General features: G+C 39.9%; 1 protein-coding gene across 1 annotated transcript; it reads right to left on the reverse strand.

Moving 5' to 3' along the window:
* Positions 1 to 7,543: 7,543 nt before the first annotated feature.
* Positions 7,544 to 19,217, reverse strand: LOC145402216 (mitochondrial glutathione transporter SLC25A40-like). Its single transcript, XM_080274334.1, has 7 exons — positions 19,068 to 19,217; positions 16,023 to 16,210; positions 14,835 to 15,111; positions 13,953 to 14,051; positions 12,320 to 12,417; positions 11,209 to 11,269; positions 7,544 to 7,940 (listed from the first exon to the last, which is right to left on the reverse strand). The coding sequence occupies exons 1-7, from the start codon at positions 19,135 to 19,137 to the stop codon at positions 7,741 to 7,743; spliced, it is 993 nt and encodes a 330-aa protein (XP_080130460.1). The 5' UTR covers positions 19,138 to 19,217; the 3' UTR covers positions 7,544 to 7,740.
* Between the last annotated feature and the right edge of the window lie 8,212 nt (positions 19,218 to 27,429).

Below are 27,429 nucleotides of genomic sequence, written 5' to 3' on the forward strand. Positions count from 1 at the left end.
AAGGAGAGTTTTGAAAGACTGTATGTTTGTTCTGTTTCAACTGCTGTACATAATTTTTGTTCTGTCTTTCCCCTTTTCGTACCCCTCCCCTCTCCCCTTCCCTTCCCTTCCCTTCCCTAGCATCCCCTCTCCCCTACCCCTGCATATGCCCTCCTTTCCCTTCCCTCTTTCCGTTTTTTTCAGTTTTCCTTTTCCTTCCTTCCCATCCCCACCCTATTCTCTCTCAAGTAAAGTCACAGGGGGAGTCAGGCGGAGGATAGGACGCTGACGATGAAACAAAACTGAAGAAGACAATGACATTATGTAGGTTTGGCAATTCAACTGTTCTGGAAAAGGCTTGTGAGTGCTTTTTCTTCTCTCATTCCTCCCTTCCCTCTCTATCTTTCTCTCTCCTCTCTCGTTCCCTCCATCCCTCCTTTCTCCCACCCCTCCAACCTTCCTCCAGTTCCCCCTAAACCTCAAGTTAACCCCTCAGATCTGCTCTTTATGCCTCGCCTTCTGAGGGGTTCCCCCAAGGAAGTGCGCCCGCCTCACCCAGTCTCTTGCAACATCGACACATCCTTTGCATTATTGAGCATTATGTTGCAGTGCTTGTGTGGGGGGAGGGATGTATGGAACTGCTGATATTCTCTCTCTCTCTCTCATCTATATATCTGTGTGTGTGTGAGAGAGAGAGGGGGGGGGGATTTGTGCTCCCGTGGGTGGATATACGATACTCCTTTTACGCTAACTTGGCCCAAAATTGTCATTCCTTCACCTTGAATGCTGAGTCGTGACAATATATTAACACTAGAAAATTATGTTAGTCACGAAGAAGTACGATGAAAAGGATATAGAGCCATAGCATTGCCTTTTTCTGCCATTGAACTACATGAAAATTACCTGCAAAAGGACGAAACTCTGGGCCAAGTTAGAGTAACTGGTGTAGCCTACAGAATTGTAATTACCTTCATTATGCCTACACCGTTTTAAGTACATGAGTAGCCTTCACGTGTACGTGTATGTATGTATTAATTTAGGAACTTTATGTATACTGTATGTATGTTTCGTTGAGTGTGTTGGTGTTTGGTATGTATTTACTTACAAGTGCATGCGTACTTCTGAGAGCATAAGTGTACTTGTATTGGTATGTGTGTATGTATGCAGGTAGGTCTAGTACCTAGTATTGTGTGTATAAACCTACTGCAAATGCGTTTGCACATTTGTGTGTGTGTGTGTGTGTGTGTGTGTGTGTGTGTGTGTAAATATATGCATGCAAGAACTATTCTGTTTATACGTGTGTGTGTGCATTTATCTAGTTGTGATATACAGGAATGTGTGTGTAGATATATGCTTGCATGAACTACTGTATTTATACGTTTGTGTGTGTGTAAATATATGCTTGAATGAACTACTGTATTTATACGTTTGTGTGTGCGCGCGCGCGTGCGTGTGTGTGTGTGTGTGTGTGTGTGTGTGTGTGTGTGTGTGTGTGTGTGAACTTCTACCTACAAGTATTTATGTGCATGTTTGTGGGTGCTTGTGTGCGAGTGCATGTCATGGAATTTGCGTGCTGATGAGTGTGGGTGGTAGTGTAAATCATTAAAGTAAGGAAAGTTTCAGCATGCAAATTACTGTATAAATTTGCATAACATGTCCCTCTGATGTGTAGGTGTGTTGAGTTCTGTTTGTAACCAATTTATGAATGATCGTGGAGTTACATGGAGAAAAGACATATGTGGAGTTACTGGAGTTACATGGACAGATAGACAAATAACGAAAGAAAGGATTATTGTGGTACTGCGTTGATGTGGATGTGATTGTAAGAGTAGAAATACTCTGAAACTGTTTTGTCAGGTAGATGGGGTGGAAAATGAGAGACTGAGTAGAAAAGAGTATGTTAAGTGAGGTGCAGGGAGAGACCAAGGATGAAATGGAGGGACGGATTGGCTAGATATATTGAGAGAACGGGGGTGTGCTGGAGCACGGGCAGCTAAATGGCAGAGGACTGGGCGACATCAAGGCAAATTCTATCTAGCTATCAGGAGATAGACTGATGTGGATCTTAAATGTAACTATATCTTTCACCAATAGTGTTCAGGGAGCTCTTGCCTCTCCTGACATTGAGAGGACTCTTCCTACGTGCTAAGGGGTCTTTGTATGCAGCATGTGTTAGGAGTGTAATGTTGTATGGTAGTGAGACCTGGGCAGTGAAGGAGGAAGATATTCGCCGGCTCAGACGTTCAGAAATGACAATGCAGTGCGTCCCTGTGTCCAAGGCCTGGAGGGGCTGGGTTTACGATGGAAGAGTTGAGAGGTAGGATGGGACTGGAGTGTATTGGTGTTGTGATGAGGAGAGGTAGATTGAGATGGTTTGGACATGTGGAGAGGATGGGGGATGATAATTGGGTGAGGAAGGTGAGAAGTGTTAATATTGGGGGTGGGGTTACGAGAGGTGGACCGAGAAAGACATGGGACGAGGTCATTAAGTGTGACCTCAGGGTTAAGGGACTGAACAGGGAGGCTGCAATGGATCATGCAGTGTGGAGAGCCGCCATTAGGTGACCAAGGCCGACTCATGCAAGCATGTTGGAGCCTTTAAAAACAAAAACGAAAGTAATTAACTTTTTACCTATTTATGTATAGCTATACACCTTTATTCTGGAAGGGGTGGACCCAAACTAATCGACTCCATATCACCCTGTTCTAAGCCATCTGGCTGCCCTCTCTCCAATTCTCTCTACCCTTCAGCATGCATTTCTCCACCTCTATCTACATCTCACTGTTGGCCTCCCCCTACCCCCCCGTCCTTCCACCTCACTCACATACATTCTCCTAGGCAGTCTATCATTCTCCATTCTCTCCACACAGCCAATCAAGAGTCTAATTCATTATATTCTTAATATTTGTAACATTATTTTGTATCATCTTACTCCTGTTTGTGACAAACTCAGAGATTCCAGTATGGTGAGAAATGAGATAAGAACTAATTATCTGTATATATTTGGGATATAAATGTTACATAAATAGAGTTCTGGACATGTAATTACAATGGTTCTAGTTGCTTTCACTGTAGCTAGTCTGTCAAGCCACAGCTGTCTTTCAGAGCAAAATGAGTTGCATAGAAAAAACCAGGCTGAACTACATACAGTATCAACTTTCATTTTTACAGACATTCATAATACCAGTCGTAGGAAGAACCAGACCTTACCATACACAATATCAACTTTCACTTTTACAGACATTCATAATACCAGTCGTAGGAACAACCAGACCTAATCATACACAGCATCAACTTACAGTTTTACAAACACTCATACCAGTCATTGGAAGAACCAGAGCTAACTATAGGCAGCATCAACTTTCTTACAGGCATTTATATACCAGTTGCAGGAATGACGAGACTTAACCATGGAGAGGATAAACTTTCACTTTTTGATATTTATATATATGAACCAGACTTAATCATAAAGAGCATCAACTTTCACTTTTTCATCTTTATACAAGAGGAAGAACTATACTTAACCATATACAGCATTAACTCTTATAGACGCTTATTATTCAGTTGTAGAAAGAGCCAGACTTAACCAAAAAAGGCATCAAATTTCACTCTTCCAAACACTTGTAAGTGCAGGACTTAACTACACAAAGCATCACATTCACTCTTACGGACACTTACATTCCAGTTATAGGGCATGAAATTGTACTATCATTATCAAAAGTTCATCGACACTTCCGTGCCTAATATGGAGATGGAGGGTGTTACATACAGTATTTATAAGTGATAACAATATGATGTATACAACAGAGTATGAGACTGAAGGAGACTGACATTTGGGGAGGGATGGGAAATATGAAATGCAGAACACAAAGCTGGCAAGGGATTGTCCATGAATTTTTGCTCATGACAGTACTTATTATAACCCTATATACCATCAACTTTCACTCTTAGACACTTGCATATTATTTACAGGGCATGAAACACTCTACTGTACAATGATATTCAACTTGTGTTAATAATCTCAAGTAGTTTACATACACTGTACTCGTATTTCTGATTAAAAGCCAACACTTCTTAAATAAAAGACTGTACACTGTGTTGTCCAGAAGAAACAAGATAATCATCATGTATACTTCTAGTACGATTTTCAACACAAACAAAAAGAGTCAAGTGAGAATCAGTACCTAAATGACTAACAATTATGAAGTGGCTGGGTCATAGTATTAATCCCTTCAATCCAGTGACAATTTCTTGGTGTATTCAATTGATTTTATTTAATTAAAGAAAGGCCTCCAATAGTGAAAGGGTTACTGAAAGGTATATCTAACTTCTCCAGTTCTAAAAGCCTTCCTAAAGCTGTGGTCACGTGGACATTTTCAAGCACCAGCAATCTGAAGAGCAATTAATTCAAAAGTTTTCACACGAGCCATCTTGTCCACACAATCCCCAAAGAAAAAAACAAATGAATGCTGCAAAGAAAGTGAGAAACGAACAATCATATTCTTCCACACTGAGTCCTGCTGGTACACATGACAACCACAGCAATAACAGCAACGAAGATAATGGCCAAACAAGCAGCTGCTGCTATTCTGGCTGATTATAAAAAAGAAATGGAATCTTAACAGAAAACATCTGTTGACTCAGAAGTGGCTTGCCTGAAAAGAATGAGAGAACATTGCTATAAACTGGTCAGAGAGCATAGTCAGAAGAACCCAGAAACCATGAGGTAGTGGATACCACAATGCAAATCCTAAAATCTTCATCTGTTGCCAAATTTTTCCTATTATTGTGAATGCTGGGGGAGCAGAGGGCTTCTTTGTAATCAAAAGCTGATCAGACTAACATCCACTGAATACTACTCGTGTGGTCTTAAATTATTTGAGTATTTTATTCTTATAACTATTTACATACAGTATAATACATAAACACATACACATCATTTAAGCCTGTGTTGCCCCACGAGGAATGTAGGAGCCCGGAGCTAGGCAAGTTGGTCCTGACATTTAAGATGAGAGTGACTAGCCTCACACATCCCTGAGTGGGATTATGTGAGCAATAAACCCCAACTACCCCATGGTTATAAACCTAAACAGGCTCTATCTGGTTGGAGCGACTTAATCACTCACTAAATCACTAGATGTCATAGTTTGGTTATATGGTTACCACCCAGTGTAGTAAATGGTTTCCTGGTGTACAGGAAACCATTTGGCTATAGCATAATAAATACGCTTAAAAATGAGCATTACACATTGTGTAATAAAATATTCTCTAAAATCTTTCATGTAAATACAAACATGGTTGTACCAAAACAGTTCACAAATAATTGCCCTGAAAACTCTTGAATTATAGCGTATCTAATGGAAAACCCAATTCAGGAAGTAAGAATTGCTCATAAACATCCTTGTGTGACCACAGCTTAAGTTCAATGAAATCATTTAGAGGCAACAAGAATATACTTAAAAAAAAATTTGGACTATAGGAGCTGAAACTGATAGCACTTGTGTGAATACAAGACCTCAATTTCTTAGGTCATTAATGGAGAAGGTGCGACTATTAGATGTAGTTAGCCTGAATACCATGTTACAGAGTGTATCCAGCGAGAATGTGGAGGGAGGAGGGAAGTCATATTTTGTTGTCATCATGATTTTCACAAAAGAGAGTAAAATATTGAGGGCTTACTTTGCCCTCATGATCTTATATATTATCCCTTCAATCCAATGGCATTTTTATTTTAATTGTTGCCCTTTTCTGGTGACTTTAGTCAGCTTACGAGAAATTTTCAACGACTGTTAAGTATAACCTTAATTAACTTCAGTATGAGAAGTCTTTTAAGCTGAATGAATATAATCAGGTACAATACTCATTTCACCTTAACTTGGCCAAATTTTTGTCCTCTGGGAGCATTTTCACACTGGCTGATGGTAGAAAAAGACAATACCACAGCTCTGCATGTTTTCCATAACACTTCATGACTAACATCATATATTAAGTGTTGATCTCTTGTTACAACTCAGCATTCAAAATGGAGATATAACAATTTGAGGCCAAGTTAGAGTGAAAGGGGTATAGCAGGAAGCATCATCATCAGTCCCATGAGAAGCGTAGAAGCCCAGGGCTAAGCAAGTTGGTGCTGACATTTAAGTCATCAGATTCAAGGGGTTATTAATGCCATTCCATCTCGGAGTCTACATATTTGCTACTACAAAACACTAGCATCACATCATTGGCGGGGTGGGGTGGGGGTAGGGGGATTCCTGAGTCATCTACTGTACATGAGCACATCAATCCCAACTCATCCCTCCTCACAAACTTTATACACCACATGTGTAATGGCAAGTAATATTAGTCAACAGTTAAGAATTGTATTATAACAAAGTGAAATAAAACTACACATCAATCACAATAATTATTATTATTACTTTTTTTTTTTTTTTTAGAAAAGTCCCTCCTATTATGCATTGTCATTTCCTACACACAACTATTAATTCCAGCCCACAGTCGTCATTTTTATTTTACTCTTGCAATATTTATATGATATTATTTAACTTATGAGATATCTTTCACTAAAACACATATGCCCTAAGCTGGATACAGTAACCCACTATTAATATAAATAATGTCACTGTACTGAAAGGGCTAATGTACTGGTCATATCAAGGGGAAAAAAAAAATCAAATAAAAATTGATGCTACTGCCAACCTCGCATTACTGTACAATAAACTGATACAACATTATAACTTTAACATCATAAATTCATTCACTAATCTTCAACATATAACATTTTCTTTAACAGCAGTCACATGCATATCCTTACAAGTAAAATTCACATATACACGTTCATTCTTCTGTTGTCAAATTTGCTTAGCCGCAGCATTTATCACAACCTTCAAATTGCATCACCATCCTCACCGTTTCCAACAAAAAAAATAAGGTGCGTAAAATCTCAACATAGGAAAAGGAAGCACAAAGCTGGAGAACTATCAACAGAATGCCCAGGGAAATGGGTCATACATCAATTAGTTTGTCATTTATATCAATTACTTCATCATTCAAACACTGAGCTCTCTGTTCTGCCCAAGATGCATACTGTAAATCTCCCACACAAAGATATATTAATATTTAATATGACTGAGTTCCATTTGCAACACTTGTGGGTTAGAGATTCTGCTGACTGTTTTACAATGTTTGCAGTGACTTCTACTGATTATGCCCTCACGGAATTAATGACCTATGTACCATATTTCCCAGACAACTAACACATTTCCATTATATTCAGGTACAGATCCTGAAGTGTGAGAATCTAACAATAAATACATACTGGCCAAGAAGAGAACAATGTAGCCAAGGCAAATAAAACTGCTGGACAAATGGAAAAGAATAACAAAAAAAGTACTGTACAGTTAGAACCCTTTAATTTGATTCCCCAATTATCCATTTTTTTCATTTTTTCATCCCCCACCCTTCAAAGACTATATACACAAATTTGTGTGTGCTGTGCACTTGTATACTGCTATTAAATTAGGTAAAAATCTGACCAAAATTTACAGACATATAAAACTTCTTCTCTGACAGGCAACAGTTGCAGTTAATTGTAAGCAACATAATGTTCTGTGTATATTAAACTGTATTAATATTCTGTATTGAATTATTCCTCTGGCCTGGCAATCCAATTAACTATAAATAAAAGGATTCTTACTGTACCATAGATGAGAAGGGCTAAAAGCACTCAAGACAGCAACAAAGCAGATAAACCAATAACGTTATTGTTCCACAGCCAGCTGTTGCCGATGATGCCTGAAGACCTTCTTAGCATACTCGTAGGAGGATATCATTATAGCACAGGCAGGCATGACCTTGGCTAGCCGAGGGACCAGGCCAGAGAAGAGTCCTCGGATCCCCTGGCGCCGGTAGATCTCCTTCAACATGTGCTTGGTAGAGCCGGAGTTCTTACCACCATTTTCTGTTAAGGGAGAAAATGCTCTGAAGGAAACATGTCTTTTTAAACTGAATTAAAATCCCGCCCCAAACTGGTGGTGTAATGAGATGATGCAACTTCACCCCTTCTCTCTGATGATATACAGTATTTTATCAGTACTGTACAGTACAGTACTACCAGATCCTTTTACTTCATTAACCCAATCACAACAAGAGCAATCCAAGATTGCAAACCTCTGCCAAGGTGGAGTGTGTTGTAGATCTTGTGGAGATGTCATCTTGTAATTTTTGTGCAAGCATTGTAGGCATTATTTATCGAGTTACAGGCAAAAAGGTTGAAACTGCCACCATCCCACAATGGTACAGAATCCTTTAAAAAATGTCTGGATCTGGATGATACTCCAGAATACCACCAAAATCTAACTGACTGTTCCTTGGGCCAAACCCTACTCATCCAAAAAATTTCAGCAAAATCCATTCTTAACTTTTTGAGTAATCCTGCTAACAGACAAATAAATGCTGGCAAAAAACATAACCTCCTTGGTGGAGGTAACAAGAGGCCTCCCCTAGACTGAATGAAATCATCTGAAGGCAATGAGAATAAAATGAAAAACACATAACCAGGCTGAAGAGGTCAGGGTGGCTGGTGCTTATCCTTTCTGATTTATTAACTTCCTCGATGATTACGGCAGTAATGCCTCACTTGACTTGCACAATGGAACAATTTTTACAGTACAAATACTCTTCTGGAATCATGCTACTATTTCATTAATAACAAGTCAGTATGTACGGTGGTGTCATGGCTTAAACAATTCACAATAACTTTTTATTCCCCCCCCCCCCATCTCCTCAAAACAAGATAGAAATCCAGATTAGCAGGGTGAGGATGAAGCTTTTTATTGCTACAAACTATTTATACCCTTGCATAGAACAAAAACATCCTAACCCATATCCTACATTCACATGGAATCTGAAGACAAAGTGCAAGGCTACTTATCTCCTTAGGGCATATGAGTTGGATATGAAAGGAAAACCCAGGTTCAATTCCGTTAATGCTCTACTGGCAGAGGGAGGCTTCTTTAAAACCAAAGTGCAACTTTCTACCTTTACTTTGTATACCTAGGGTATGCACCAGAAGCAAGTGTTCACGTCTGGGGAGATGATTGCCCCTGCCCTGCATAATCCTAGGTCACCCTTGGGCATGGTGTAGCACTCATTAGCCCATCAAAAAAAGGTATCAGAGTGGTTACCATTATCCTGGAAAGTATTACCACAGGGTCAAGGCCTGGTAGCTGGCCTTGGACAATACTCCCAGACTGGGAACTCAACCACATTTAGCAAGCAGTCAAAGACAACACTAACACTACTTATACATATCTCCTATACACAGCACACCCTCTCGAGGGCTATGTTTCCTTCCACTCCGTCTGCTCAGCCAGAGCCAGGGTAGAGCAATGACAACAACTTTGGATACTACACCTGTCTTTTGTACAGTATGTTATTAGTACCTTTTCAGTAATAAGATGGCATATAAATATATATATATAAACAAAACACATCAGACAATACTGTTTGATGTGCTTTATACATAAACAAATTGCTGAAGAAGGGGTGCCATGAAATTTCCATAACTGACAAGATCATGGCTCCTGATCAGTGCCTTTCAAGCCCATGTCACTCTTTTACTGAGCTAAATAAACCCTTCTTGTAATTCTTGTGAGCCCTTTCATGGTGGGGATGACTCTAACATTCCAGTCCACCAAATGCCCAATGACTGTATTTGGCTTAGAGTGAGCCAAAGGAGCCCGCAAAAGTTACTACTGTATTGTCACCAATAACCCATTCATAGTCAACACAACTCTAGTACTGCCTCGCTGACTCTACAAAGTCACTGGTAATGTGAACAGTTTCATAACACTTCCAGAAGCAGTTAATATGAAAAACATTCAAGTGATTTGCGCCATGTTCTCACGAGTCATAGTAGGATTACAGGTTCCATGAAACATAACAAAACACTCTACCCATTCGCAGGGTCAAAGAAGCAGCAGGAGACATGCCTAAAGCTGCTGGCTCAGATATGCTTTCCCTAATTTTTATTTTATTGTTTTCTTTAGGAACTACTGGTTGTACCAAACTCCAAAACTACAACTGGAAAACTTATGATAATCTGCTTCTAAATTTACTGTTAAATCTTTATGGCTGTGGGAAGTTTTCAGTTACAAGGCAGAGAATATTTTTATAAAATGCTTTTCTTAATTCAGAGAGATGAAATGTAGTCATACTCTTGATTTTTATTTCATTTATCCAACTGTAAGATAGAGTGATAATTTGGAAACCAATAGTGTGTGCCGTATGGCAATAAAAGCAACGTATTTCTGGGAAAAAGAATCAGTCAAATAGTATAAAATATTTACTGCCCAGCCAACATGGCCAAGCATGCAGCCTGCCATGAAAATGAAAACTTCAGCTTACAATCTGTGAGAGTGGGCTATGGTACTTTTCCAATGTCCAAAGTCTGATGTGGTGCATTAGAAAATGACGACGTATCACTTGGCAGTCCTTCATGCCAATCAAATGGCAGGTGTGTTTCTGTAATGTCAGTGAGTGTTGTGGAAGATCACTAAATACTGTTCTAATAATGTTCAAACCCCTTGACTGTTTTCCGCCCTAGCCTACAACTGACATTGGGTTGTCTCAGTCTGCAGTTCCCTACTCTAACATGTGACTACTAGTTTTTAAAGAACTTTCAACAATATTAGTGACCAAAGAATATTACAATCTTCCAAATTTATGTCTCTACTGACGACCACTGCTACATTCCCCACCAAACTAGTATTCAGTGCTCAAACAGGGATGTGGTTTTACAGAAGTCCCAACTACTGTGCTGTATGCTAGTGAACATTAGTACAGTCTAACAGGTTAATGTGTCTATAACAGTGTACATCAGTGAACAAGCAATATTAGTATAATTATACTGTAATGTACAACAATGAGGAAAAGTTCAATAACACTTCTTAGCCAGGTATGTCAATGCAAGGTGTCACAAGAACTGTTGTATGTTATGACAATATGAAGCACACAATAAAATAGCATGAGAAGGAAAAGTACGCTCTGTTGTTTGGGGACGAATGAGAAATATGAAAGACAGGACACAATGCTGGCAGGGGGTTGTCAGTAAACTTATGCTCATGGCTGTCCATAGTGGCTGCCACTCCTGCATTCCCCACCCGACTGTAGCGTTAGAACAAAGCAGGGGTGTGGTGGTTCAGGCTGACCTGAGAATATCTCCTCACCGAGTTCAATCTGACGGTGTGTCTTTATCACATCCAGAGGCAGAGTTAGTGTGCCTGCAATCTGAAAAATAATGTGGATTTCAATTTCTGCCTCAAAGTACTGGATAAAATTATCACCATCACCACAACCACCACTACCATCATCATCATCTACCATTACCACTATTGTCATCTATCATTATTCAAACTGACTAGCACCATATACTCCAATTTCTTTTTCTATATTATTTTATTCAGCTTTGGGAAACTTCATGTGGTACAGGTTAACGAAGGCAATATCTGACTTTTCTTGTTTGAATAAATTGGCTGGTGATGGCAAAGATAAAAGAGAAAATATATCAATGGAATGAGTAACACAGCCCTAAGCCCCTACTCTCTTGATTGGACACTAAAGATATACTGTCACAGTTTATTTTGGTTAGGTTTACATGTTACTAAGTAAAATGTATTTCTACTTAAAATGGAACTAAGCAAATGCCATGAAAAAAACAAAACAAAAAATGCTAATACTCTTAGGATACTCTAACATCTCATTTCTTGCGTGCTTGAACTAAAAATTGCGCTAGAAAGCAACTCTGAGTTAAAGAGTGTACAGTATAAACAGAGAGAAAAGCCCAGTGAGGTGGGAAAAAAAAAAAAAAAAGTATAATTTTTTAGTGATCATGTTAAGCAAAGTTTTCCATAACACAAACCCACATAAAGCAAAAGCAATTATCATTATAATGTAAGTTTTTTTTTTTAATAAGCTTTTCTATACAACTGGTACTGTAAACTAAGGGCAACAGGTAAATGAGCTTTATATGCAGCAATGGAATATTAATAAACAATTTTTGGTAATCTACAGCAGACTTAGTAACAAAAATACATAAATAAAGGATGGCTTTGAACAAGGCCTTATTGTGTATGGGAGGCTACCATTAAAGACAAAAAATGTATACTGTGTAAATAAATGAGAAATAAAAAAGGATGGCTTATAACAAGGACTTACTATGTATGGATAACTGCCATTAATATCCAAAAAATAAAAATAAATAAATAAAAAAGGGTGGCAATTAGCATGTATCGACTGTACACTGTATGTTATTGACTACCTGTACAGCTGCCTACTCACCCCTCCTGAAATGGCTCCAGCGCACAGGGTAAATTCAAACGTGGGCTGCTGCTGGTTCATTAGGATCTTCTGTTCTTCATATGTCAGCCAATACAGCACTGAAAGACAACATGGAGTTCACAGCACTGTCAGAGAATAGCACTTTTATTTAATTTTTGCTGCCTTTAGATGAGAATTTAACCCCTACAGCCACATCATCATCATCATCACCATTATTATTTGATTTATTTATTTTTACTACCTTCAGATGGTTTCATTCAGCATCTGGGACTTTTCCATCAAGACAGATTTCAAAACAGCCTTAATGCAACCCCATACAGTCTGAGGAAGTCATTTTTATTTTATTCTTGTTACCTTCAGATGGTTTTATTAAGCTTATGAGTTATTTTTCCATGTGGAGGGGTTCAATATAACAATCATTAACCTTTTCATAACTAGAGACTCATATTGGATGAACAAGAAGATTTAGTGTTGAAGCGACTGAAGAGAATAATATGCCACTGGACTGAAGTGGTTATGCCATCTGCATAAAAGTATCTGGTAGTGGACTGGTTAAAATGGAAAAATGTCACTGAGCTAAAGAATTTAAGAGGCTACACCAGGTATCAGGTATCTTAAGAACAATGAAGATCCATCACATCTAATACTGAAGTTCCAAATGCAATGCAGAGATTATGAAGGAGTAACTTGGTCTAACAACCAGATATTGCCTCATGGTCTAGTGGCTACAATACCCTTCTCGGAGTGACGGTCTTATATTAGTATGAGCTTCAAGAGGTAATTATTATTAATTTTATTTTTAACACTGAAAGTTGACTAATTATCTATCATCACATATACGGTACTGGACTATAGTAGTCTAGCCTTAGTTCCATACACCTCAAATGGAGTAAAATGGGCTTGGCTGTTATCATATTTACTGTTTTCACTTTGTTTCAGCACCACTGACTTTACAGTACCACAAAAACTCTTACTGGTGATAGTGGTTATTGATGTAAGTGGGATAGCAAGCAGGAAAGGGACTATGGTATAGAAATTTATTGTTATATATGACCTACCTTGTTTTTTTTTTTTTTTTTTTTTTTTTTTTTTTTTATAACCTCTTTCCTTAGATGACACCCTTTTGAGTTAAGTCTTGCTATTTCCAGATTATCTTAAGTTTAAATAGGATTTTGGAACTGAAAGAGCTAGATGTAACATACAGTATGTTAACCCATTAAGCCAATCTGCATCTTCAGAACAAAACCAGTCAGGAATATAACTTTCTCTTGGTTTCTCTGTATCACACTTATATATTGTGTTAGTGTCAACAACAACTAAAGAAGGTGACATTCTATCACCGACATTCCAATCTCTCTCTCTCTCTCTCTCTCTCTCTCCCCCCCCCTCTCTTTTTTCCAACCAACGGACTGGGTGAGGCATGTTCCAAAATGGAAAGAAAGAGAAAACACAAAAGGAAAACTTAACAACAGCATGCCTAGTGACATGGGACATACTTTACAAACTCATTCACTCTCCATTCACCCTGTTGTATCATTAATATATAACAATACTGTGTTAAAATACATATTTATTTCTCGTACCAAAACTGTAATGCAAATATCCCTTTCCTCCAGATCACCACGATACAAACCTGAGAACGGGACATCTCGTAGGACAGTGGGCACCCATCCTCGCCACAAGCTCTGGATGCCGCTATTTGTGACTTGTGTCCTTAACACTTTGGTCACCTCTGTAAGGGTGTGAGGTGCTTCATTAGAGGCTGAAGTTGGTGAGTACGAACTTACATGTACAGTGGTTAATGTGTCAGACAGTGCTGTATGATCTATTCAGTAACTCAGTGTAACTATTTGGCAAGTACTGTACATTAATACATTTTAGTGACTGGCAAATACAGATTTCTATATTGCTAAAGTGTTAGTGAAGCAGGATTTATTTAATAACATATGGTGGTTTGGTGAGAACAGATTTCTGTGCAGGTAATCCTCATTAAAAGTAAGTGATGAAGTTATTCAAAAAAACTAACAAATCACCTTCATAGGTTTCAGTGGAACTCTGAGGTAACTTTTCTGTTACAGTATTTAGTGAGTGCTTAAAAGAAAAAAAAACAGGCTCCTTAAACTGACAGGCGCATGTACAGGGTGCAAGTTTCAGAGAGTTTTACGATTTTTAAATACCGGTACATTTACTATAATGTGTTGACGTGACTTTTTGACCTGCAAAATATAGCCATTTGCCTTAATGGTGCATATGTAAATCAAGACCAGCATATCTGTGTTTGATAATCAAAGTCATAACTGTTGCTGTAGGTGATGATCACAGTTTTTTGTAACTGATGTGAATTTAATATCGAGTTATTTTTTTGAGGTACCTCGTAGTGGATGACTGGCTACCATCAGTCATATCCCAATTAATGAGTGTCACAGATGGTTTGACTTTTCTGCTATGTATTCATCAAACCTTGAGAAGAGACACTTGTTTTGCTGACTGTATTTCACATTACCTGCCAACTTACCACTATAAGAAATATTGGAGGCTTGCATTTTTGTGCGGATAAGCTCAAATGGTGACACTACTGTCACAGCCCAGGTTCTAGCCAGTCCACCTGCCATCCCACCAGCCAAGGAGGATGGGTTATCTTGGCTGCTGAAGTGCCTCTGAAAGACTGTGCGAAGCTGCTCGTATGTGGTGAAGTAGATGACTGTGTTGGGTACCGCTACAATTAAAGTCGGAGAGAGGCCTGACCATAGTGACTGTATGCCCTCTTGCTTGCTGATTTTGACGAATGCATCCTGGTGAGAAGGCAAAGGTTCAGCATAAAAGATACTGAAACAATTCCAAATTAAAACATCCCTTCAATCAGTAGAAGTCCAGCTTGGAGGAATAAAGTTTAACAATACTTTACAAAGCACAACATGCCTTGAATGAATATGATTCAAAATACTGTAGAGTATATGTGTGTGCTATTTTGTAAAAATACATACAATGTCAATTCCATTTACATTTAATACCAGTTTACAGTATGAAAATGACAACAGAACTCAGGAATAACAAGGATTCTCAATGAATTAATACCGGTCTGCAGTCGGCTACCAGTATGTAGTATTGCTTTGGCTGCAATGGCTTGAAAATGCAGTGACCACAATGATGATTTTATTCCAATATTTACCTCAATATCTGAAAGCAAGTTAATTTTAACAGCTTGAAAATTTAAGCCCACGTACTAGTGGTCCGTTTTATTTAAAATTTAGAGGGTGGTTGAAAAGATTAGGAGAAATACACTGAGGTGGTTTGGACATGTGGAGAGAATGGAGAATGAAAGACTGACTAAGAGGGTGTATGTAGGTGAGGTGGAGGGAGGGAGAGGGAGAGGTAGACCGAGGATGAGGTGGAAGGATGGAGTTGAGAGGTATATGAGGGAGGGGGGGGTGAGTTGGGGGGAGGGGAGTCAAATGTTGGGTGACAGAGTGACTTGGAGGCGTTTTGTCTGCGGCCACCCTTTGCGGGATTAGGGCATCGGGCTATAGATAGATTTTTTTTTTTTTTTTTTTTTTTTTTGAACTGCCTTTTAAGCTCAAAGCAAATTTTTAAAATACAGCCTATTAAACTTCAGTTACTACTTCTAAAACTAATTTACAATTTTTCCCTAACCTGGCTACAGTAAAGTGCTGCATACATGAAAAAGGTTGCTGCCAAGTCTTACCACTGTTCCATTAAGGTGAACAGGGACAGGTCGTTCATACCATGCACCATGTTCTGGGTTAGTGCAGATGCTGGGTGCACATTTACACAGGTGGTCCATCAAGCCATTGCAATAGAGGAAGCATGTACGACTTAGTTCCGCACGCTGCTGGGCTTGTAGGCGAACCTTCACCACATCAAATGGTGTCACTGAAACACACAAAAGGTTTTAAGCATGTGTACTTGATGGTAGCTTGGTGGTCTAGCAGGTTACAGCATTCCAACCACATGTGGTTCAAGAGGGTTAACATCTGAAGAATGGTTGGAGTTTGCTGCTCACATTATACCATTAGTCAGGAGCAGTTAACAGGTCACTCTCACCTTAAATATCTCAACTAAGCAGACTAGCCCTGGGCTCCTATGCTCTTGATGCAGCAAGAAATGATAAAGCAAATACTGTACCTGGCAGACAATCTGGATGAAGCTGGAGAGGTAGATGTCAAAAGTACAGGTTGGTGAAACAGACTACCTTGGAAATGCCTATTAATATAGCACAGATGAAACGTCATGTAATAATCATGAAACACTGTATTCAGTTATATGGTATTTGTCTTTCACAGCAGATGTCTTAGTTCTGCTTGCCTCCCACAGAATGTAGCAACACACAGCATGAGATATATAAGTGGTGTTTATTGGAAACTGTGGTTCAAACTGGTTTTTAATACATTCAGAGACCACTGAGTACAATAATTCAGGCCAAATATGATTCAAGTCTAATGGAAACTACAGACAGTAAACTCCCCCCCCTCCCCCCCAGTTTGCTACATTTAATTAACACTGCAACACAAAGGCTATGACTAGAAACCCATACAGAATCAAAAGTGGCAGTTTCTGTTGGTTTATTCAGTTTTCAAGCATAGCACTCTGAAATGCATAATGTACCGTATAAGAATAAAAGATCTGGTGACCAACTGGTGCTGACTATCTGCTCAGAGAGTGTCCAGCACCTGGTGTATTGTTAAATTAATACCATACTAGGACCACAATACAATGATCCTCTGATTTACATAGCTAATGTGTTCACCTTGTTCTCCTTTTATCCTAAATCCGTGTATCTTGGTTCCTCTAAACTATTTCTTGTATAATAATAAAAAAAAAAATGCAGTACAGAAAATGTTTTACCTCAAGCCTGACCATCCCTTTCCAACTAAAAATGATGTATGATCCCAACAAGCCTACTGATATATTTTATAGACATATACTGTAATACCCTATTGAGGTAAAACACACAGATAGACAGGGAGAGACAGTGACATTAGAAAGGTACTGTATACAGTAACAAACGGTGACACTATTGCAACCTATTCATGATTGTCTTGATGCCTGATCTTTCCTTTTTTCTTGGCCAAAGGTATACTGACATGCTTTAGAGATGGTAAAAGTATATACAGTACAGTACTGTGAAAGTGTACAGCTGGGTATCACTGTTCACATTACTGCAATAAATTTCCATCCACTAAATTTCTCTAAACCTGTGGGAGAGCAGCAAAAGAATACATTCCAAATTCTGTGGTCTACCTTAAATGAAATGGCTGTCACTTAAAACCTATTTATGTATCTGATAATCTCAAATTCATGGGGGTAGGGACTTGGATGGTACTGAATGTTCTCTGATGTTTCTCCCCATTCCATGTTGGGGGAAAAAATCCTGGTAAATTTTTTAGTTTCAGACATCTCTGGATTTCAACATGCAAACAATGTTTTTCCAGTGGCTTCTGATGTGGTCTGAACGATTCTGACCTTCATTTCTATCATAAATCGCTAGTTTTTGCAATTTTCTTCCATCCCCACCTTGGGGATTTGCTAGGGCAAAATCACAAAAACTAGCACTTTCTAATAGAAATAATGGTCAAAACTGTTCAAAACTCATAAAAAAACATCGGAAAACATACCAGTAGTTTGCATGTCTAGCCTAAATCCTTAACCTAACCTTACCTAACCCAGCTGAACCTATACTAACCTAGCTTACCCACATCAAGTACCCTTAAAATCAGACACTTGGCAATCAAACTTTCTTCTCTTTTGTTTTTGTTTTTGGAATGGGGTTGCTATGGCCAAAAAAACAAATAAGTTTATCATCTCTGAAGCAACACGGATTTTTACAGTTACCTGAGCTGCCAGAACACCATAATGTCTTAAAAACTTAATACTGTAGCGTCAGATTTGTCTGAATAATCCCTGTGAAATTTTGCAATTACTCTCACGGCCAGAAAACGGAGATGCCATCCTGATACTGAAATGCAAATTATCCGGCGCGAAGTGACCACCAGTTATGCCAACCTGTGACTGGTGGAGATGAAAACAAAAGCACCAATCAGCTGTCCCCTAAAAAAACATGGTCAACCACAGCACACGTTTACTGGCAACTAATAATGAACGTACAAACAAACAGGAGCCCTGTCATGACATGTGAAAGATTTCCTGACATAGGCTGTTCCAAAACACCGAAAAAATTTGTAAAATCATTTATGACGGTATTATTAATTTCCAATTGGGCGTTCAACAGTTCAAAACACTCCAGATAAGGAGATCTGAAGACTGAGGAGGTTAATACAGTATTTGAAATTCCCCAGATGTCCAAACCTAAAAAAATACTAAGATCCCCACCCACAGTGCTTTCCATCCCACATTTCCAGATGAAACTATTCCCAGAGTGCCTTTCACATACCACTTATAATCAGATGTTCAAATTATTCCCCGAGTGCTTTTCACATCCCACTTTTAATCAGATTCTAAGAAGGAAACTGTGGGTAGTTCATGCCTAACTTCACATATATTCCGTGATGTAAATGGGGCCTTAGTAACACGATGAACTCTCATCAGTTAGGCTCTTTCATGTATGTAAGAAAGTACTGTGAATTTGCCTGCTGCTTGGTGGAAGCTCTGGCATTGCACAACAGTTTAAGAGGCTTAATGATACTTGTCAAGTGCTACATTTACCACCAGTAACACAAAATATGAATTTTGTAACCATGACATGGCATAAGAATAAGCAGTTGCAACTTACTAAATAGCGATGTAATAACAGCCCCAGTACATGATGAGATCATCTGATGGACAGGGCTGAGGTCTGACATACTGCTGCCTCCCTTCTGTTACTGCACACACTAATACAGTCATAAACGTTATCTGGTTTGCATTATATAAATGTTTACTGGGCGAGTACGGCACGAGGTAGATTGCCAAGGATGTCTTCAACTGTATCCGGTAAAAGTCTTACACCTATTTTTATGCCAATGATTCTGAGCTTACTAAATATATTTTGATATTGCGAAAACACTCACTTATATAAATATGTATAAATAAAATGGGGAAGAGGTACCTTTTTATTTCTTTATTATCGAAAGAACATACCGTGGATGTGAATCAATTTTCAACTTTGCGCATGTGCCAGGACGACGCCACCAGACCGCCATGTTCCCCTGCTAATTATGGCTTGACAGTCTGCTATGATTACATAATATTCAGGAACATAGCTAGGATTATAAAAAACTGGGCAGGCCAGGTTTATATAAGGGTGGCCCAAGAACCCTTTAAGGGGGCATGGGCATGTAAAGTGAACACGCAGGAAAAAGAAGAATGTTCTTCCTTCAAAACAAAATAACTCACGATAATTTTACTCATAACATTGATTAATTTTGTTCTTGCAGAAAGAAGAAGAGCAATGGGAGGATCTTACTTTCCTTGCACTCTCCATAACTTTTTCACATAGCTTAGTGGCAAAATCTGATAATGCTACGACTTTACGTCCTTGCATTAGTAGCATCATATTCTGGTGTTTGTTGTTTCATATCAGCATTCAAGATGGAGATACGTAAATTCAAGGCCGAGATAGTGAAAAGTGTATAGTTATGACGGACTTGATCTTCGTGATTTTGTTATACGGTAGTTCATTCGCTTTGAATACAAAAATAACTCTGCTCTACATCCTTTTCATCGGACTTTTCTGCTACATATTATTATGTCGGTCTGTTCACTCCTCCTTGAATGACTCATTCAGGGAGGAGTGAACAGAGTAAATCCCGGAAAAAGAAAAAAAAAGTAAAATCGTAGGCAGAGCACCAGGAGGTATGAAGGTTGCAATTTGTGTGCCTGCATGATGTAATATTTTTTTATTTTGATTAATTTTATTTATTTATTTATTTATATTTAACTTGCCGGAGATTTTTGTCCCATTGCAGTTTACTTCCTTCCCGTGGTTCAGTGGCAGGTAATACAACGGTTAGCCTTTCCATGGCACCTTTTTATGACTGAGATCATTTTGTAGTTTTAATCTCTCTCTCTCTCTCTCTCTCTCTCTCTCTCTCTCTCTCTCTCTCTCTGCAATTTTCTTTACTCATTCTTGGTGCAAAAGAGTGATGCCTTCATGTTGTGGCACTAATGTAACCAAGCTGCTCAACTACTCAGTCAAACAGACCCCCCTCAACTCTCCCTTTGCCCCGAAAGGAGGATAGTGGACTGGAGGAGGACTTCACCCTTGCAGTCCACTAGGTAGGTTTACGTTCAGATGAGCCTGGGGTTGCTGCTGCTACTACTACTGCTACTACTACTCTTTCGTCTTTTCTTGTTCTTCTTCTCCTCCTCCTCCTCCTCTTCCTCCTTCTCCTCCTCCTTCTGCTTCTTCTACTACTTCTCCTCTTCCTTCTTCCGCTCCTCCTTCTCTTTCTTCTTCTTTTACTACCGTACTTCTCCTCTTCACCGGTTCCCCCTCCTCCTTCTCCTCCTCACCATCATCATCATCATCATCATCATCATTATTATTATTATTATTATTATTATTATTATTATTATTATGTTGCTCTTTTCTCCTCCTCCTCCTCCACCTACTGCCAGCACTAGATCACTCATAGAAACTCACACACCACTCTTGCATGTCATAAACGAGTATATTCCATTTCTATCGCCATAATTCGCACAAATAACTTACAGGGAATATTTAACGCCCCATAAAAAACATCCCTTCCTTCACTAGACACTCGCGATAAATCATAAAATAACCTAGTGTTCGTTCAGATTAAACTGGCTTTTTGCTCCTTTTCTTTTCAGCGTATTTCTCGTAGCTCGGTGGCGGAATGAGACTTCTGTAGCACTTCTTCGTGACTAGTATACTATTTGAGTGTTAATTTCTTGTTATAGCTCAGCATTATTTACACCAATAGTACGTGTATTTTGGAGATCTACGGTAGGTCTTTTTCAGTTTATTTCCCGCAGCTCGGTACACAATGAGGGAATATTACGACTGTGTATCCTTTCTGTAGCACTTCTTCGTGCCACACACACCACAAAGCCAGCCATGAGACAGGACGTGTGTGCTGGGCAATCCCCAGTTCCTGTCCTCCCCCCTTACACTTTTTTTAACCAGCCCATATCCCATTGACCGGGCTAATGTATGGCCCAGTCCGCACTATACCTGTCTGTGCAGGAAATCTTTAAACGAAACGAACGAACTTCTTCGTGATTAGCACCATATTCCAGTGCTAATTTGTTATAGCTTAGGTTTTCGGATGGAGAGATTTCGATTAACGAAATGTTCACCCTGTTGCAGCTTATTTCCTGTAGCTCAGTGGCAGAATAAGACGGTACTACGACCCTATATCCTTTCCATAGCACTTCTTCGTGACTAACACCATATTCTACGAGTAATGCTACAGCTCAGTATTTAGGATGGAGGGATGACAATTTTACACGTATTTGAAGTGAATAGAGTATACAGTAGTAATTACGGAGACACTTCATCCTCATAACTGAGGCTTATCAATTTCATACAATCAATATTTAGCACTGACGCTGTGAGAGTGGCCCAGTCCCGTCAGATGAAAACAAACGAATATAAAAACCCATGAGAAAAAAGAAAATGATATATCCTAGGCGTTGAGTTCTGAGGGGAAAATTTAAACTCTCTCTCTCTCTCTCTCTCTCTCTCTCTCTCTCTCTTTAGGGGGATAGTGAGTGGATGAAGAGTGACTTATGAAGGATAGGTATTTAGGGCTGCGTGTTTGGAGAAAGATTTTTGTTTGGTCATTCATTCCTTCATTCATTTAGTACTGCTATTACTCCTCCTCCTCCTCCTTCTCCTCCTACTGCTACTACTACTACTCTACTACAACAGCAACAACTACTACGATTACTACTACTGCTACTACTACTATCATCGTCATCATCATCATAATTGCTCATTGTTATTATTATTATTACTATTATTATTATTATTATTATTATTATTATTATTATTATTGTTATTATTATACTGGAATAAACATCTAGCATTAAAATCACCTCAGTACCTTCCGTAAATAAAGGTAAATGTGAATCACTCAGTAGGGGAGGGGGTTAGGCAGGGAGAGGGATGGGGGAGGGAGTTAGGGAGGAGTAAAGTGAGGGTGGGGGAGAGGGTCTGGGAGGAGGTTGGGTGTGGAGGGTATAAGTGAGGGGGGTGGGAAGGGGGAGGGAGTCAGGGAGGGGGTGGTGTGGAGTGTGGAAGGAGATCAGGGGGATAGAGTGGAAGGGAGACAGAGAGGTGATGGGATGGGGAGGGGGAGGGAGGGGGGTACAGGGGGTGAAGTGGGGGTGTAGGAGGGGATCTGGGTGGAAGTGAGGGCAAAGTGTGATGGTGGTTAGGGAGGGGGTGGAGTAAGGAAGGGAAGTCAGGGTGAGGGAGGGAAGGGTCAGGAGGGGTGAGGGTGGTTGTTACGTAGGCGGGTCAACTACGAGTACACAAGGCAATTAGGAACTGCTGATGTTTACGTGGAGGCTGTGAGTTTGGGCCCCTGTGTTTCGGGGTTATGAAGCAGGGACAGTATTTTGGCCTATGTGTGTGTGTGTGTGTGTGTGTGTGTGTGTGTGTGTGATCTTGATTTTTTACCTGTTCTTAATGTGGAGTTCCTCGTTGGGTGACCCTTAACCCTTCCAGTAACAAATGTAACTTAACTGAGAGAAAGAGGATGCCAAACCCTTATTACTCTGGAAAGCGATATGGGCAACACCTCAAAATTATTCTTAGATGTATGATTGATTACCTGTTTGTCATTATTACCTGTATTTCTCATTAGATTCACCCTGAGTTTCATTGAGCACCTTACATTTTTAATTTAGATTTAGATTCTTTATTTAACATTCAGAAAAAAAAAAAAAAAAGCATGAAAGCAAAGGGAGACACTGGCGCATGGGGTAAAAAACTAAAAATGATCATATTCAGTTCATTTACAAACCCAGTAAAGAAACACGGGACGACTTGAGGAGGAAAAGACTCTGGGTTTATTTAGATTCTTTATTTACCATTCAGTACAAACCTCAACGCTCTGGGGAACGTCGCTGAAGGTCAAGCAGGAAAGACGCACAGAAATTATCTTTACTAACGTTACCCATAGTCCCGAACGTTTTCTTTACAGGTTGAGGCTGGGACTTGTATTATTTTAAAAGGTATCATTATAACACTGAGTTGGCTAAAATCTGATCAGAACAACTAAAGTTAGGCTATTTCGTTAACACACACACACACACACACACACACACACACAATGGTCAGCTAAAAAAAAAAAAAAAAAATCGTCCTTGGATGGCCCTCACCATTTCCACCATATTTAGTTAACATCTGGTAAAATCTGAGTCATCATGGCCGTGAGATAACTTCTTTTTTTTTTCCAGTACGATGGTCTTTCAGAAATTTCTCGGCCTCGTCCAGAAACAACGGAAGTAGCCACAACATTTGGGTGTAGCTATAATATAAAGCCTCATATGACCGTAAACAAGAACTCACATCATTCTTTGACATTCGGTAGGTCAGACCAAAGCCCCCAAAACAGACAAGAAAAATGACCGCGCTGTGATCAGATATATGCAAAACAAGAGTATGACCTCCAAAGAAAATCCGCTAAGAGATTGTAAACACATTTGGTTGGGATTGTTGTTGTTGTTGGAAGATTCCCTGCACATATAGCGCAGGCCGGGCCATACATTAGCCCAGTCAGTGGTGTATGGGCTGATTAAAAAAAAAGAGTAAGTGGGGAGAACAGGACCTGGGGAATGCCCAGCACACACGTCCTGTCTCCTGACTGGCTTTGTGGTGTGTGTGTTGGGATTGTCTTTGCTATTCGGCTATAAAGAAGTTGGCTGCTGATTTAAAGTGGGGCAGGGAGAACGCCCAAAATCATCGACCACGGATGATCAAGTGGAGGCCATTCACCGCCTGGCTTTGAATGACGATCGTGCAACAGCTAACAGAATAACCAACACATACAAGAGGATGTGGATTGTAGAATTTGGAGAATAAATCGCTAAGGAAGAGGAGCTACGAACTTCCCAAGGCTTCTTAGAATACGATCCTCTATTTCTCTATATTATTATTAGTTTTTTTTATTTATTTTTTTTGCGCATTTCAAAAGGGCGAACTGGTGTATCGTTTAACTCTCTCTCTCTCTTTCTCTCTCTCTCTCTCTCTCTCTCTGTTTACCACCGCGCCCTCCGTCAACACGCCGCCATATTGGATCCATGAATTCCAAGCGCTGGCCGCCTACCCCATACGTTTAGGTGACATCTACTGCCTGTGTGTTTTACCTCGGCTTGTGGACTGAGGTGGAGGGTACTACGTCACCGGAGATTATGTTGGCGAGTGGGGAGAGGAAGGTGGTGGTGGTGGTGGTAATGATGGTGGTAGTAGTGGTGGTGGAGGTGGTAATGATGGTGGTAGTAGTGTGGTGGTGGTGGTGGTGATGGTGGTAGTAACAATAGTGGTGGTGGTAATGGTGGTAGTAATAGTAGTGGTGGTGGTAATGGTGGTAGTAATAGTAGTGGTGGTGGTGGCAGTAGTAGTAGTAGTGGTGGTGGTATTAGTAGTGGTGGTGGTGGCAGTAGTAGTAGTGGTAGTAGTTGCAACCCTAGGCTCATCTGAACGTGAACCCAGTGGACTGCAGGCTGAAGTTAGCCCTCTCCTGCAGCCCACCATCCTCTTTTCGGGGGATAGATAGGGAGATGAGGGACGTTTGTATAACCGGGCAGCTCCACCGCCCCGTTATACCTACGCCACCACGTGAAGGCGACCCACCAGGACCCGTCATCGTAGTGAAGGTATTATTAGAGCTACGGAGGTCCATAAATGATATAAAATGAAACACAGGTACAGAAGAAATGAAACAAAGTGAAACAGGAAGAAATGGAAGAGAAAAACAGAAGAAACGGAGAAGCAGTTTAAATGAAAAAGGCGGAGATGAAAGGGATGGAACAGAGTAGGGAAAGAATGAGAGAGAGAGAGAGAGAGAGAGAGAGAGAGAGAGAGAGAGAGAGAGAAAGTCACAGGTAAAAAAGTGGTACTGGAGAAGACACGAGTGGGTGGTGACGGAGAGAGAGAGAGAGAGAGGTTTGTGGTCAAGGGGGTCCCGGATGGCTTACTGACCTCTTCCCTCGTCCATGTACGGTTTTTCCCTTGTGTAGACTTTCCATGCGTGTGCACTTAGCGTGTACGTGTGTATTTTTTTTTTTTTTTTTTTTCCATACATATAAGTGAATTTTTATATACTTCATGTACGCATATCTCACGTATACATCTACAGGTATACACATGTACGTGGACTCATTTACTCACACGTGTACACATGTTTTCATGATGTGCACCTCAGAGGCATGTGTATCTCAGTTGGTGTACATTTCACGTGTAGTCTCACAGTTTTTATTCCACGGAGTCACACACACACACACACACACACACACACACACACACACACACATACACACACACACATCCTCTTATTTTTCTTCACCAGGGACAGTATCTGAGTCTTGCATCTTTCCTACACACACACACACACACACACACACACACACACACACACATAGGTTTAGTACTTCGGTGGGTCCCTTCAGGCTTAGTGTCCGCTGGTCAGAAATCTCTCTCTCTCTCTCTCTCTCTCTCTCTCTCTCTCTCTCTCTCTCTCTCTCTCTCTCTCTCTCTCTCTCTCTCTCTCTCTCTCTCTCTCTCTCTCTCTCTCTCTCTCTCATGTATACCCGACATTAACAAACTAGCCACACATGCAGCATATATCTTGTAATTATATAAGTTTGGTGGTATAGTGAGTAGTAGTAGCAGTAGTAGCTGTAGTAATAATAGTAGTAGTAGTAGTAGTAGAAGTAGTAGTAACCCCAGGCTCCTCTCATGAGGATAGGGAGGGAGTTGAGGGACGATTGTATAACCGGGCAGTGGAGCCGACTGGTCATATCCGTGCCACCGCGTGAAGGTCCCCCTCTCCAGACCCAGTGAAAGAATTATAGCAGAGTTCGGAAATTTTCCACTAAATATAATTACATCGTCCAAAGCTAGCAGGAAAAATAAATGAATAAATAAATAAATAAATAAATGTGAAAAAGGAATTCTTGATGTTGTTGATGATGATGATGGCGATGGTGATGATAATGATGCGGTGATGATGATGATGAAGTAGGTAAAATAAAATATACGTCTCGGGCTGAAGGGGTTAAGCATCTGCCATTCATAGGCTAATTAGTCGCTTTATTTATTGAGTGGCGGACATGAATAATGATACACTTAATAAAGATATAAAGGAAGTGCTTATTAGTGAGTTTCGAAACCCAGGGATGTTATCATGTCATCTTAATGTTATATGTGGAATGGATGAGTCAGTGTGTGTGTGTGTGTGAGAGAGAGAGAGAGAGAGAGAGAGAGAGGCTGAGAGAGACAGACTTAAATATTACACACACACACAAACACACACACACACACACACACACCTGAGGGGGCCTGATATTAAGCGAACCATGAAACACTCAAACCGTCTTGAAAACTGCCGCAAAATGATAGAAGCCCACAGGAAATTGAAAACGTTTAAGGAGAGAAAACGTTTTTATAGAGAGAGGATGATATATGTGGCCTTTTATTGGAGGAAACGTTTATATGGTGATTTGTGGTATTATGAGTGTGAAAAGAGTGAATGGAAAGTAAAAAAAAGAATTGGAAAATGTGAGTGCGTTTAAGAACTTGGGTAGTGTGATGAGTAAGGATGGAAGTTTAGAGGGTGAAGTGCTTGAAAGGGTACAACAGGGAAGAAAGGTTGCTGGTTCCTTAAAGGCAGTGATAAGGAACAGGGAAGTGAGTATGGGAGTAAAAAAGTCGTTGCATGACAGCGTTGTGATACCAACTCTAACGTATGGAAGTGAAGCCTGGACTTTGTTAGAAGGACACAAGTCAAGAGGGAGAGCAGTGGAAACGAGTTATTTGAGTGGAGCATGAGGAGTTACGTGGAGAGACAAATTGACAAATGAGGAAGTGAAGGAGCGTTGTGCTGTGGATGTGGATGTGACAGGAAGCGTTAGGAGAAATAGCCTACACTGAGGTGGTTTGGCCATGTGGAGAGGATGGAGAG

The sequence above is a fragment of the Coenobita brevimanus genome, chromosome 57 (genome assembly GCF_032717465.1).
Source record: "Coenobita brevimanus isolate Jiangsu-jjx chromosome 57, ASM3271746v2, whole genome shotgun sequence".
NCBI lineage: Eukaryota > Metazoa > Arthropoda > Malacostraca > Decapoda > Coenobitidae > Coenobita > Coenobita brevimanus.

Bases quoted from the DNA above. Each gene is read 5' to 3' on its own strand.
- LOC145402216 (XM_080274334.1), bottom strand. From the start codon at position 19,137: ATGTCAGACCTCAGCCCTGTCCATCAGATGATCTCATCATGTACTGGG. The intron at 15,112-16,022 runs GTAAGACTTGGC...CCTTCTCACCAG, and splicing joins TTCACCTTAATGGAACAGTG to GATGCATTCGTCAAAATCAG. The intron at 7,941-11,208 runs GTGAGGAGATAT...CTCCCTTAACAG, and splicing joins ACACCGTCAGATTGAACTCG to AAAATGGTGGTAAGAACTCC.